At 41.3% G+C, this 16,001-nt stretch overlaps 1 protein-coding gene across 1 annotated transcript; it reads right to left on the bottom strand.

Annotated features, from left to right (window-relative positions):
* Positions 1-8,911: 8,911 nt before the first annotated feature.
* LOC105905391 (olfactory receptor 10G4-like) lies at positions 8,912-15,410 on the bottom strand. The gene is made up of 2 exons (XM_031571788.2): positions 14,461-15,410; positions 8,912-9,181 (listed from the first exon to the last, which is right to left on the bottom strand). The coding sequence occupies exons 1-2, from the start codon at positions 15,408-15,410 to the stop codon at positions 9,133-9,135; spliced, it is 999 nt and encodes a 332-aa protein (XP_031427648.1). The 3' UTR covers positions 8,912-9,132.
* Positions 15,411-16,001: the final 591 nt, after the last annotated feature.

The following is a 16,001-nucleotide window of genomic DNA, read 5'->3' as shown; positions in this document are numbered from 1 at the left end:
GTTCGTCTCGTGGGAATGGCAACAGCTGTTAGACAGTTATCTAGAAACATAGCTAGTTATGCTATGTTATGCTAAACACGTAGGGGGAACAGTACATAGGATTTACTTATCCACAACGAAGTGCACCTGTTAGTATTACAAAAGGACCACAAGTAAGACTGAATAAAATGTTATGAATATCTCAGCCTTCACATACAACGAAAAAAAAAAAAACAGCCTATGTCACTGTGATCTGTTTCGTCACCTGACGTCCTGCCTGCGTTTCTGCCGTTCTCATTCTATGCTTATCAATCTGTTTTGCTATCCTTGTTGATTTATTTTATCCGTACAGGTGTTTATGTTGTTCAATTTCATATATTAATTTAAAGTCGTCCAATTTCAAGTAATCCATTCTTCTACACTAGCTGCTACCTTATCTTCAATCCAAAAGTAATGTTAAATCTCCATAGCAACAGCTCTCGAGGGTTTGGGAAATAATCGGATGTATTGCTTCCTTTATTATTCACAGCAAAATAAATAATGTTCATTACATTTCATAGATCTATTACCAGACTCTATGTAAAAAGGGCCAAGCACACCTTGCGGAAAATTATAAAAAATTGAAGCCAGATCTATTTCGGAATCTTCAGTGTGGACATGGGCTGTGTTCAATATACATGTCTGGTGTAGCCATTCTCATTGTTTACAATGGATTAGAACTCTGCTAGTGTCTGCACCGTGTCCACAGGGCAGAATTTCCGCCCTTGGAGTAGCGGAAGGGATAAAGTTGTGGGAGACGACAATGATTTGTCAAATTTGCGGGAAAGTTGCGGTGATGTGTTAAAATTGCAACGTCACGCTGAATTCGCGGGGAATCGTTGAATTTGCGTGAATTGGTGCGATCGCAACATCGCAACTTCCTGGAGGGTCTGAATAGGCATTAGGGGCAGTCTTACATAAGTGTGAGAGATCATATTGATTTTTAAGTTGTTGGAATGGAAGGGTTTGGTCTCTATATATCTGTCCAACTGTAATTATACCCTCTGCCAGATCTTATTACTTAAGGTACGTCCTCCTGCAGAGAGGCTAGGGTTACCCCAAATAGGACAAGATGGTAGAGAGAGCCCCTCAATGCTGAGTCTCCTGTGCAGTTGCTTTACAACAAAGCACGAATTATATTATTCAGTGAGGGTGGTGGTTTTGGGCAGTACCACATTGATGACAGGGATATGTTTTCATTTACAGGCATGATAGATTGCTCCAGCCATTGCCAACTACCTATCGGAAAGTCACTCTTGTATGCCCACGATAAGGGGTACTTTGCATTGAAAGACAGATAATACTGATATATATCCGGGACTCCCAAGCCTCCCATTGATCTTGGGATAATTAATTTGTTGTACGCAATTCTGGGCTTTTTATTATTCTAAAGGAACTGAGTGAAGAGGGATTTGATATCTTTAAACCATTTTGGTGGGAATTTAAGAGGAATAGAGGAGATAATATGGGAGAGCCTTGGGAGAACATTCATTTTCAAGGTTTCTGCTCTACCCCATAAAGAAAGTGGTATGGCCATCCATCTATCGATGTCCTCTTTAATGGACTGGAAAATGCCAGGGCCGTTAAGGCTGAAGATTTTCGTAATAGGGGAGACAATGTTAATTCCTAAATATTTCATTCCATTTGTTTTCCACATAAAGGGAGTATCCATTAGATCATGCTTAAATGTATTTGAGTTAAGTGGAATTGCCTCACTTTTGTTCCAATTTATCTTATATCCAGAGAAGCTACCAAATAAGTTAATTAAATTAAGAACTGCGGGTATAGAGATAGCTGGCTTGCTCAGGGTTAGAAGAATATCATCAGCATACATATTTAATTTGAAATCATGTCCATGAATATTTACTCCGTGTATGTCGCCATTCGAGCGAATTGCACATGCTAATGGTTCTAAAGCCATAATGAAAAGTAGGGGACTGACCGGGCAGCCCTGCCTCACACCTCGGTGTAAAGGGAACGGTTCTGAGATTAATCCATTAGTTCTGACAGAGGAGAACAGAGCACTGTACAAAGCCTTTACCCAGCTAATAAGCTTGGGTCCAAAACCAAATATGCCCATTCTATTTGATCAAAGGCTTTCTCCGCATCTAAAGATGCTGCAATCACTGGCGCCTTACTAGAACTTGCTTTTAACATAATCTGAAAAACCCTCCTCATGTTGTTCGAAGACTGGCGGCCTGGGATAAAGCCTACTTGGTCTAGATGCACTACAGATGGTACCACCTTTTCCAGGCAGAGTGCTAGTACCTTGGCCAATATTTTATAATCACAGTTTAGAAGGCTTAAAGGGCGATGGTTACCCATCAAGGCAGGATCTTTACCCGGTTTAGGCAGCAATGAAATAATGGCCCGGCTCATAGAAGGAGGCATGCATTCAGATTCTAATATTTCATTAAATAACAACAGTAAATATGGTGAAAGCTGTTCTTTAAAACATTTATAGAACTCTATTCCCAGGCCGTCGTCCCCTGGAGTTTTTCCTGATGCCATCTTCATGATTGCGATCTTAATTTCGCTTTGCGTAACAGGTGCCTCCATAATAGCTCTATCAGCAGAACTAACAGTGGGGAGGTTAAAACCTCCAAAAAAGCAATCCAAGGCTTCTTCATTATAGTTATTCTCTGTGCTATATAATTTGGAATAATAATTCTTAAAAGATTAATTGATTATAGCTGCATCACACTGTAGCATGCCATGCTCATCTCTTATAGCGGGAATAATCTGTCTGTTTTCAATTTGTTTCAGTCTATTAGCTAGCATTTTCCCTGCTTTGTCTCCTGATTCAAAATATGTTCTTCGTAAACGGAAAAGGGCAAAAGCTGTCTCCTCATGTACAAGTTTCTGCAAATTCGCCCTAGCAGTGAGGAGTGAGTTCCTTAGATCTAAATTGGATGGGTCTCACATATGCAGCTCTTCTAGAGTCTTGAGCTCGAAGTTTACTTTCGCCTCTCTACGTTTTTTATTCTCTCCCGAGGAGAAACTAATTAACCAGCCCCTGCATGTTGCTTTAAAAGCCTCCCAGACAGTGGCGATACTTGATACAGAATATAAATTGATCTAAAAAAAATCCTTCATTTTATCTTTAAGGAGGCCGGTACAATTTTCATTTTTGAGTAGCATTGTATTAAGTCGCCACTGTTTGGATTTGCACGGGTTGGTTGGGGGGAAAAATGTGACAGACACTGCAGCATGATCACTTACTAACATACTATTCATTTTGATCTCAATAACATTCTGGATCAGATTTGACCACATCATTATGTAATCTATCCTTGAATAGGAATTATGCGCCCCGGAATAGAAAGAGTACTCTCTGGCGTCTGGGTGGACTAGGCGCCATACCTCTGTTATACCAAGCTCAGCTTGGAAGTTCCTCAAGGCTGCGGACATGTTTTTATCTGAAGGGAGAGGGTGACTGGATCGATCCACTTTAGGGTCACAGACAGAGTTGAAATCACCACCTATAATAAGAGGACTTTCCATAGACTGTGATATCTTTGGGCATAGCGAGGCAAAGAATTTCGATTGTAAAATATTTGGCGCATACACATTCACTAATGTTACCATTTCATTCTGTAGCCAACCTGATACAATTATATATCTTCCCTCTTGATCAACATGTACACTGGAAGATTTAAAAGGCATGTTCTTAGAAATTAAGATACTAACTCCTCTACTAGCTTTTCCTCCAGGGGAAGAGAAGGACTGCCCTACCCAATTCTGTTTTAGCTTTTTAGATTCCGTCGCATTCAAATGAGTCTCCTGTAGCATAGCGATATCACAATTTAGAGATTTTAAGTACAGCAAAATCGTGTGTCTTTTAATTTTATTCTTGATGCCATTTACATTCAGACTAATCAAAATGATTTTTGTTCAATCGAGTATCCATCTACAATAGGGCAGCAAACATATTAGACTCATAACTGGTACAAGTGTGCTTCCGAGGGGGGTGTAGGCACAGGGCACGCACCAACCCCACTGGGGGATTAAGCATAGAATAATCAGGTGTCGTCGTTGCATCAAGGGAGGGCAGGGGGGACATATAATCAACAACACAAGACTGCACAAAATACAACACAAGCTTGTTTAAAACAAAACACAAACATGTAACATAAAGGCTGACATTGCGAGGGTGAGGAGTATTCGCCCTCATCGCCAGCGCGTGAAGATTGTAAGGCTTCGTTCAGTCCGGCCCCAATTTCATAATATATTTCTAATCTACACATTCAGTTGAACCCACGCCCCCCCAAAAAGAAACGGCCTTCTTGTCATCGAGGAGAAAAATAAGAATAAATAAAGGGGGGCGGTTTCGCCATCCCACATCATAATGTATATTGGCCCAAGGCCAGATAGCCACAGTATGAATGCCCACGGCAGGCGCAGACGAAAACTCATTCGTTCACTCTTGGATGAAATCTTTAGTAAAAATTAGTGAATAAAGAAAAATAAATAAATAGACACCTTACAAGAGTGTATTTAATCAAATAAACAACGCCCTGTCTGGACCTATTAGACATTATTTATATAATTAGCCAGCGCACTTTTCTTTTTCTTTCTTTCTTTAAATTAGCCATTCAACTCCAACTGAGGTTTTGACATTATAGCCAATACAACAATGATAAAGGGAAACCATGAAGACAAAACAATCTTATAATATTAGTTTATTCAACGTCTCTTTCAATAGACCAAAAGGCTACCTTGGGTTCTTGCGCTCAGGGCAGGAGAGGCATTACAGCCCGTTAACACCGCTTTCACTTGGCAGGGTAGGTTTAATGTTCTTGTTGAAGTGGGCCTCGGCATCTGTGGAGCTGGAAAAAGTCTTGGTCTCTCCTTTGAAGGTGATCAGGAGTGTCGCCGGATGTCTAATACCATGATGTACCTTCGCTTCACGGAGTTTCTTTCTCACATCGTTGAACATGGCTCTTTTCCGATTTTCCTCTGATGTTAAATCCGGGTAAATCCACACCCTCATCCCACGAAAGTTCATGGATCCCTTCTGTTTGGAAAGATTTATAATGGCTTGTTTCACTTGGAGACGCTGCATTCTGACAATCATGGTTCGACGTGTGTTCTTATCTGGGCCTACGCGGTGCGCGTTATCTACTTCGGGATCCCCGGGAAGTTCATCCGATCTAAACATTTCCTTAAAAACAGAAGTCATAAATGCAGTGGGATTTCCCTTTTCTATGCCGTTGTCTAACCCAAATACACGTGTAATGGGTAGCCTTTGTAAACTTAACAGTGTGCAGTAATCACGAGTGTTGTGAATGTAAACAGTGTTGTAGTGGCATAATATAAGGGTGCTTGTGTGTACAAAACGTAACCAATGAGCTGTAGTGTTACCGTAGTTCACAGGTGTTTGATGTGACGTGTAGTAGGACTGCCCCATTGCCTTGTTTTCTTTCTCTCTCGGCCTGCTGTCCACTGATTGCTGTCCTCTCCCTCCGTTTTAGCTCCACCAATCCGTGAACCTCGGACGTAATTGAATGCAGTATTTAATGCAGACGGGAACTTATCCATGGGGGCGTTTTGTGAAGGGAGCACCGGAATCCACGAGCGGCCTGGTTGCAATTGAGTGGCTACATCTTTAGATGTTGGTATAAAGGAGTTTTCCTCCGTGGCGATTGCGCCTCCCAAGCCAGCTCTGCTACAGACTTGTATTCCGCCTGGAGAGTTTCTCTATCAGGCACGCAAGGTTCCTGTGCTTCCTCGCCTGTTGCAGGCTTCGACCTCCGTAGGTACTTTGTATGTGTGTAACTGAGCATCGGAACCGGCCTAGCTATTGCTATTCGGGCGTCATTGACGCTGCCGGTTGCCGTGAGTAGCTTGTGTGGTTGCCAGTTTTGTGACCGATCCTCGTAGTCACATTGGCAGTTTACCAATGGTTGCCAGACATTGTGTTTTAGCTGCTATTTAGAACACCTGTTATTTATACTATTTATTGCCTGTACCTATTTATTGGGGTTTAGTGGACTGCCCACTGTCCCTTGTTGGTATGTTTGTATCTGTTTTTACTATTGTCACATTAAATTGCAATGTATTGTACTCTTGCCTATTGTGTGTGTTTTAACCAGCCACAAGCTTGAACGAACCTGTGCTAAACTTAGTTCATTATAATTACTGCCCTTCTGGGCTGGCGTAGTCGGCTACTTCACTATTCCCTAGTGGTAAATCTTAGTATAGGCCTTTTCGGCCCTTACACACGCATGTTAAATTTCCTGCTGTGCATCTCCAAGCGCTCAATCTTATCCTTCAGTTTGGTGTTTTCTATTTGTAGTCCAGTGGTAGATTCCTCGAGGTCAATAATTCGACTGTCCATACTAGACAGAATCCCGTCTACTTCGGCGGACTTTTCTTTGCATTGAGTGATGGTCATATCCATGGCGTTCAATTGTGTCTGCACCTTCTCCATTGCAATATTAATCTCCTCTCGTATTGCGGATCGAAGCACAAGGCGTTCAGCTTGATTTTCTTCTCGAATAACATTGCGGATAAGATCCACAAGCTCCGATTGATTTAATTGAGCTGCCATTTCGATGGTCCGATTTCTCAAAGTTCTGGTTGCAGTTCTCGTGATGTGAACACTCTTTCCTTTAACTTTCTTCGGTGACATTAGCAACTACCGCACATTCAATGCATTTAGCCGGGGTTTTGGCTCAAGAGATTCTGTAGATTAGAATATCTAATTCATCCTAAATTGTTTGTCAAGGGGCCCTGTGTTCCGTGCTCACTCCATGCCACCGGAACCGGAAGCCTGCCCACCGGAACCGGAAGCCATGGATCAAGACATGGATCAAACTTGAAAACAATGCTACCCCGGCAGCACTCTCCACCAACTATGCATTCTCCCATACTTTCAGGCCATCTGGTCGTGGAGGTGGGACGGGGCTGCTAATTTCCGACAACTGGAAATTCACTCCACTTCTGCCTTCAAACAGGTATGCCCCCTAGCTTATGTGGTCGTTATCTAACGTCCACCAGGACAACTGGGTGACTTCGTCCATGAGCTGGACACCCTGCTGTCATCCATTCCTGAGCATGAGTGTCCAATACTCATCCTTGGCAACATAAACATCCACCTAGACAATCCCAACTCAGCTGACTTTCGGACCCTGGTTCACTCTTTCGACCTACAACAGGTCCCCACTCCTCCAACTCACAAAGCAGGGAAAGAGCTTGACCTCATCCTTGCTCGGAACTGGCACACGGACAACCTAACGGTTACCCCTCTGCACCTCTCGGACCACTTCTTCATTCGCTTCGATGTTCGGTTCGTTGAGCAACCCTCTGTCCCCCCTCCATTGGTCTCGTTCTGGCGCAACCTCCGCAACCTCTCTCCCACCCACTTTTCATCACTGCTGCTAAGAAGACTTTTTCAATCACAAGATCAACGGTGCAACTGACGCTCGGAAACTATTCTCCACCTTCAAAACTACCCTCCTCCTCCTCCCCCAGCTACCAACCCCACTGCTGATACCTTTGCTTCCTTTTTCACAGAGAAAGTGGCAACCATCGGGAAACAATTCAACCAACTGTCTCCCCCCCCCCCTAAGGGCACAACCGTCAATGGCTCATCGTTTCCTTCTTCCATCCCTCTCACTGAGAGTGAGGTCTCCAAAATCCTAACAGCTAGCCGTCCAACTACATGCCCGCTGGACCCCATCCCATCCAACATCCTTCAAGCCATATCGCCTGCCGTCTTACCGGCAATCGCACAGGTGATTAATGCTTCATTTAATTCTGGAACATTTCCTTCTCTATTCAGAGTGGCTCGGGTAACGCCGCTGCTCAAGAAGCCGTCTCTCGATCCCACTCAGGTGGAAAACTATCGACCGGTCTCACACTCCTATCTAAAACCATTGAGAGGGCAGCTTCCAAACAGGTCGCAGAGTTCCTGTCAAGGAACAATCTCCTCGATTCCACCGAAACAGCCCTGTTGTCGTTGACAGAGGCCTTAAAAACAGCTAGAGCAGCAGCTCAATCCTCGGCTCTTGTCCTGCTTGACTTATCAGCTGTGTTTGATACAGTCAACCACTGCACCCTTCTGTCCATACTGTCAAGTATGGGCATTTCTGGCAAGGCGCACTCCTGCCTGGTTTGAAAATGTGTGTTCTTGTGGTGGTCTCTTAAAAGACACTAATGAAATGTGTTTTTCCCACATTAACTTCACGTATTCTGTATCAACAAAGATGTTAACTGGTAGTGTGTCACAGAACTTGTTATTATTTAGATTATTCAGATCTCCCTCCCTCACTTTGACATTGCTTGGATTTAATTACATGTTTTACTGAAATTGTATTTTGAATCTTTTTGTTTGTTTCTTAAATCACTTTTGGTATAGTAATACCTAAAAACCAATTCCAAAGATCCTGGAGTCTGGGCCTGATCTGTATGTTCATAGTTCCAGCTGATTTTCACACTGAATATAGAAATGCAATGTATTCAGTTGCCTCAATGGCCTTAACATTTTCTATACGGGTAAAACCTACCCCTGTCACCCATCTGTGCAGACTAGTCACTTATCAGCCAATTATTATTGTAAGATTCGTGATCAAGCAGCTGCTGTGACCACCAAAAGTTGGCCAGCAGAATATCCCAAATGGTTATCTTATCATGGTCACAAAGGAAAGGTCCCCACACTGGATTTGCACAGACACCTGGGGTCAGGAAGCAAACTGAGGTGTGAGTGACTGCAATTAATCATAGTATGGGAATGGGGGAGGCCATTGAGAACCATCTCAGTCAGAGAAACCAGATTATCATACAGAACAACAAAAGATTGCCAGACCTGTTTGCATTACAAGCCTAGCTCATTTACATTACTAGGAGGTGTCTTAAAACAGTATATATGGCTAGAATTGGAGATGCTTGTTGTTCAGACCTACACCGCTGAATCCGGAGTATGTTCTACGTGCTTCGTTACTGCACTTTACTGGAATAAAGATTGCTGCATCAGAAACAAAGAAACTTCCTTCATTTCTTACAATTGGCGAGCCACCCATCTTGCAAATTTCCACAAAAAAAAAAAAAAAAAAAAGAAGAGGGGAATTGGTAAGTATTCTATTATTCTTCTGTTTCAGGAAATGTGCACGTTTAAAACAACCTAGAAAGGAGGTTTAAGGATAGAGATAATCTTTCATGTCTTTGTTCCATTAGTAAGCAGGAGGTGTTATGGGTTAACTCTTCTAAAGATTCTAAAGTAACTGAATCAGCCCGAAGTAGTGTGGTAGTAGAATTGTATTAGAATATGTTTCTAAAGTAACTGAAACAAAGAGGCCCAGACCGGGGAAAAGTTTCTAAAGTAACTGAAACAAGTAGATGAAAACCGAAGTAGTGTGATTAAGGCCCGAAGTACTGTGGCCCAAAGAAATTACTGTAGTTGTGCCCGACGGACAGTGGCATAATTATTAACTGGTGTATTGGTGAGTGTGACAAAGAAGTGTAGTCAGGGCGACGAATTGTGGCATAAATTGACTGGATAATAGCCAGTATTTGAACATGAAGCATTATAGATCAGATTTTTACGGCAAAAAATCCATAAGCTTGTGATAGGATCTGACGTAACGGGAAAGAGAAATCATTTGAATTTAAATTGTGTACGCGGTTGACTGTTGAAAGACGCTATTTCATTGTTTAGGACGGATACTTCATAGCCTAGCCAATACGTGACATACGAAGCATAATATCAAGATTGAATGATATAAAAGGAGATTGTTGTTGTTGTTTTTTTTTTAACTTAAGAATGGAAGATATTATTGTTCAATACATCTCCAAACATGGTTCGCATGGAATGTTTGACGGAATAGAGAACACAGAGGATAAGCCCTACGAGTGGGCAGGGTCCCGGTTCGAAAATTATTCCAAGATACCAAAACACAAAAAAGGGAAAGTTGCAAATGCCCTTCAAGGACTTCTTGCCACATACAAAGTGACCAAGAAAAGATTAGACGAGGTAGAAGCAGAGAGAGGCCTACTGAAAGAAGAGAATAATTCACTCTTATCACGACTTAATGACGGGGCAGCACACATAGAAAATCTTCAGATTACTGAAACGCTTTTGAAAATGGAAAATATGCAGTTGCAGAAAGAAATGGGAATTCTCAAGGCTAATAACAACTTGTTGAAATCAACAGTGGAAGTGTTGTCAGGTGAGTTAGATAAGGTGATACATAGGGTTAGCCAGTTCTCCAATTGCACATCTGATATTAGCAGCAGCAACGCCGGCAATGAGGAATGTTGGAAGAAACATTCAGATTCACGGGATAGTCAGAGACAATATTCAGGTGTCACGGTTAAATACCCAATGGCACCAATTCACTCCACCATTGTGCGAAATGGAGCAAGTGGAGAGGAGGTTATGTCAAACACTATCAAATGCCTTACCCCCTCAGAGTTAGAAGTAGTGGTAAAGAGTGTGGGAAAATTTGAACCTGGGAGACAGGATCCTGTAGAATTTCTCTCCAGTCTGGAGACCTGCGTGAACATTTACAGATTGACAGATTTTGATGCTTGTGTTGTGTTGAGCCTGTGCCTTCCGTCTACATTATCTAGAGCCTTGACAGACAAAGTAAAGAATAGGATGGGAAATAATCAGGACCGAAAAAAAGCACTACTGGAGGTCTTGGGGATTGCATCTGTCAATCCAGAAAAATTAGCAGAAGTGTCAATGAGACAAGGGGAACATCCAGCAGCTTTTGCAGATAGGTTACTGGAAGCTTTCACGACATACAGTGGGTACCCTGACATCATGACAGAGGATATTAACTATAAATTTGCTTTGATCAACAAAAGTGATCCCCAGACCCGCTCTGCCATAGAAATGTTTGTGACTCATCTCTCAGGCTTTGACGAAATTATTGCTAAAATGACACAATTTTACAATAATCAAGCCACTTCTAAGAAATCACACCCTATTGCAGCTATAGGTAGTAAGCTTTCCCAACAGAACAGGAGACAAAGAGGGCCAGAATCCTCCAGTTCTTCTAATTGGCAACACAGAGGTAACAGCTTCAGGAGAAGCAATCCAGTGGGTGTTATCATATGCTATACATGTGGAGAAGATGGGCACATTGCGAGACACTGCCCAGGTAGTGGGGGAAGGTATGAATACTTTGTTTGCTATGCATGTGGAGAAGAGGGTCACATCGCAAGACATTGCCAAGACAGAGGGGGAAGACATCAAGGCATTGTCTGTCATTCATGTGGTAAAGAGGGACACATAGCAAGGAACTGTGAAGACAACAGATCAGAAAAGCAGAACTCTGTTTGTTTTTCTTGTGGAAAGAGGGGACACAAAGCCAGAAGGTGTAACTCTCCAAAGACAAAAAGAAAAAGCTATCAAGTGCTGCTTCAGAAAATACATAGTCTACAGACTCAATTGACATTGCCTCAAGACAAAAGACCCAAAGAGGAAACTATTAACACCTGGCCGGACAAATCACTGCTTGGAGAGAATGACTGTAGCTCAGACACAAGCAGCCAATACATTGGAATTTCAAATGATGTTGATAGTAGCACACATTGAACATGTGTGCTCTATAAAAAAGGGGGGAGTGTATATTTGGAAACCTGTTTTAAGGTTGTGTCTTGTTTATGTTTGTGTTGTCGATGCATGTTGGATATGTGGAAATTCTTGTGGGGAAAGGGGGGGCAATATTATTTTTTGTATATACAATTTCAGACACGAGATAACCAACCCAATGGAAAGGGGTACCACTTGTGGCAATGGAACATGTGGGACCAGAGTCCACTTGGGAGACCAGAGGGAGATGTGGACAAGGGCCACCACAAAGCAGAACAGGGACCAACAAGAAAAATCCAGACGGCGACCACACAACAGAATTCTACAGACTAGGAATCCAAAGAACCTGAGAACATACATGGATCTGAGATCCACAAGCCCAGATTCACCTTAAGAGATTGACTTATAGAACTAAATAGACCACAAACGATGAAGACCATAACGAAAACAACCCAATGAACAACAAAAGATCTTGAAACTTTTCAGAGCTTCATCTGCTGAAAGGTGAAAGGCAGAAAGACACACTCAATAGAGTGCATGGACAAGAAAGACAAAGAGAGAATCAGGGAGCGTTTTCTCTGAAATTTTAGAAAGCGATTTCCCCAGAGACCAATATGCATATCCACAACTGGTGTGCATATCCTTACCCGAACGAACACACGAACACGAACACAAACACACACAACACACACACACACACACACACACACACACACACACACACACACACACACACAGAGATGAAAAGAAGATGCATGCTATGATGTTTGATAACAATTTGGCCCATTTACATTTATATTTACTTGTGTTTTAGATGTCAGATGCCCTTATGTTTTGCTCAATTATCTCAGACTGTCTCCTTGGCTGTGGTGGTTCTCAAATGCTTCTCCAAACCTGATAAAAGATTTTTATATTATAGTTTCAAATTACAGAATGACCCCCTGATAAGTTACCTATTGAGACTGGGAGATGACCAGTGTACGCGAGGGTGATGAATCCAATGACGGGTAAGACTCCCTAATGGCCACAGAGGGAGCAACCTAAAGCAGGACATCACCGCCACTGGGCACCTCTATGAAAGGTGTGACTCTGAGAAAGAAAGTTTATGTGATGCTATGTATGGCTTCATAGCATCAAAGGGTGGACTGTAAGATTCGTGATCAAGCAGCTGCTGTGACCACCAAAAGTTGGCCAGCAGAATATCCCAAATGGTTATCTTATCATGGTCACAAAGGAAAGGTCCCCACACTGGATTTGCACAGACACCTGGGGTCAGGAAGCAAACTGAGGTGTGAGTGACTGCAATTAATCATAGTATGGGAATGGGGGAGGCCATTGAGAACCATCTCAGTCAGAGAAACCAGATTATCATACAGAACAACAAAAGATTGCCAGACCTGTTTGCATTACAAGCCTAGCTCATTTACATTACTAGGAGGTGTCTTAAAACAGTATATATGGCTAGAATTGGAGATGCTTGTTGTTCAGACCTACACCGCTGAATCCGGAGTATGTTCTACGTGCTTCGTTACTGCACTTTACTGGAATAAAGATTGCTGCATCAGAAACAAAGAAACTTCCTTCATTTCTTACATTATCTATTAACTTATTATCTGGCAAAAGGTTGTTACCTTTACTACACTTCATTTCAGCCACTTTGTGATTCGTTTTAAGAAGAATACTCTTTGTTTGACACTCCCTTTACGATTTATGACAACAAGTGTAAGATAAACTGCTGTATGAATAAGGGCCCAGTCAGTGTCCCTGTTTTTTATTTACAAAGATAAAAACCATTACATGTTTTGGAGGTGTTTACGTGTCAGAAATCTGGTCACCTTATTTTAGTATGTTTTACATAGGAAAGTTGAGTGTTTTCTTTTCTATTCTGAGCTCTGAGAACTCTCACAACCATACCTATATGGTAATTTCACCCATACTAGAATGTTATTGAAATTAAGCTGAAATGACCCAAACCCTGTGGTAATCTTTTGGAGACCAAACTAAAAAAGTTTTACATTGCATGTGTGTACTATTTGATTGGATAGTTAAACATAACACAGATGAAAAGTGTGCAAAGACTTTAAAATGTTATGAATACAAATGTAGCAATATTGATGTATCAATATGAACCAGTTTATTAAGTAAATTGCATGCCCTTAGTTAATGTAACAGTTGATGGAAATTGAGCAAAAATCTAATTTGATTGATGTTCCACACACACAAACACAGCAGTAACTCGCTGATACTTAGAGATTATGCAGAACAGTCACAGGAGATAGCCTATCAGTACAGAAAAGTGTACAGTATATTACTGTTTTTAGATTTTTAGATATATTCAGTACACATAATACGAAACGTTTATTGTGTGTTTATGTGATTTGTAAAAAAAAAAAATGATGACATCTATAGATCCATTTTAGTTAAACTAATAAGATGCTTATATAAAAATAATGTATTTAGGAGGATTCTATTGATTGATTACTAATATTATTGATTACTAAGTGTCTGTATGGTACTGATAAACAAGCTGGACAATCATTGGTCTTTGTGGGTTTATGTGATTTGTTTAAAGAAAAAGAGATGACATTGATAGAATGTTAAACTAATAAGATGCTTAAATAAAAAAAAATGTATTTAGGAGGAATCTATTGATTCATCACTAATGACAACAATGACTACAAATAAACAAGCTGGACAATCATTGGTAACTAGTCATTCTGGACAGTCGGGTACACATGTATATTGCATATATTTGCTTAAATAAAGCAATACATTAAATGTTATGTGTTAGTGGTTAATTTCAATGTCAACATCAAAGTATAATTTCAGATAATTGAGAGTGTCATGAGAGTATTAAGTTACTCTGTGTGCAAAAATAGAATATGCTTTCACTCAGTCACTTAATCGCCACACGGTGTTTAGTCAACAGGTTTATCAGCCGTGTTCTCAGTTCTTTTGTTGTTAGACAGTAAGTTACAGGGTTTATGAGAGATGGCAGTATTGAAGGCACAATAATCACAGCATTTCTTTCAGTCAGGTTAAGTTTCACACCTATTCTAGTGAGCAGCACAGATACTAATTTGGGTGCATAGTAAGTGGAAACCACAATGATATGTGAACTACAAGTACTAAACATTTTCTTCCTGCTTCCCTTGTCTTTGAGTCTCAGAACAGTGTAGATAATAACAACATATGCTAAGAAAATCAGAGTAAAATGTCCACCCAAAATCCACAGCCACAAGGCCATGAGTAATGGAATCTGAAAATAAGGCTCAGGGTCCATACATCCAGCTCTTATCATTGCAGGATAGTCACAAAACACATATCTTATTACGGGTTGACAGTATGAAACGCTGTCTGCTGTTAATGTAATAGGAACCATTGATCCCATTGCTATTATCCAGGCAGCCACAATGAGCATGATACTGCGTGTGTTTGTGAGGATGCTGTTGTACCTCAGAGGCAGGCTAATTGCAATCATTCGATCCACAGCCATCAAGGTTATCGCTAGACACGAAGTGACATCCCCAAGATGGTAGATGAACATACTTGTGATGCACGAATTGTAGGAAATGGTTTTCATTTCTGCAAGAACCACAGCTATCATTGTTATGCTAGAGCTGGTACTAAACATGATGTCCACAATGGCTAAGTTGCAAATGAATATGTACATTGGTGAGTGCAAACGTCTGTCTGCAACCACTATCCTCAGATTTATGCTGCAGAAAAACAGTATGAGAACATAAGCAATAAGTATGATGGAGCCAAGCAGTTTCTGATGTGAAAGGTGATCAAAGCCTGTTATGATAAATTCAGACACCCTCACAGCTGTGTTATTTTTTGCTCCCATGAAGGGTAATGAAGAAATTACATTCAAGGTCGTAAAATGGTAACCTGTCATATTTCATGTCAACACCACCTCTGTCAGAAGCCAGTAAGTCCTCAGTATGGTGTGTGGTTTAGTCTTGAATTCTCTTAGTTGTTGTGAGTAGTGTTGAGTGTTCTCTTCTGTCTGCAGACGAGACAGTTTGGTGGCTTTTATATCACCTGGCCCACAGGGTTTAACACTGGGATTTGAACCAAGAGGTATTCAAATGGTAGCAAAGGTAGCAGCCATAATTGACTCAGTGCTATCCATCTAGGGCCGGCCCTTCCTATAGGTGACATAGGCGGTTGCCTAGAGCGCTACCCAGAGGGGGGCATCAAAAACTGCGCCCAGCAAAAAAAAAGTATATACAGTGGGGAAAATAAGTATTTGAACCCCTGCCGATTTCGCAAGTTTGGCCACTTGCAAAGAAATGTGTGACAAAGAAATGTGTGACCTATATATAGGTGTATTTTAACAGTGAGAAACAGAATATCAACAAAAAAATCCAGAAAACTGCATTTTATAACATTTATGACTTAATTTGCATTTGATGCAGAAAATAAGTATTTGAAC

This window comes from Clupea harengus, chromosome 8 (genome assembly GCF_900700415.2).
Source record: "Clupea harengus chromosome 8, Ch_v2.0.2, whole genome shotgun sequence".
NCBI lineage: Eukaryota > Metazoa > Chordata > Actinopteri > Clupeiformes > Clupeidae > Clupea > Clupea harengus.
The sequence above is the reverse complement of the archived record's forward strand: the minus strand, read 5'-3'. Positions and strand labels throughout refer to the sequence as shown.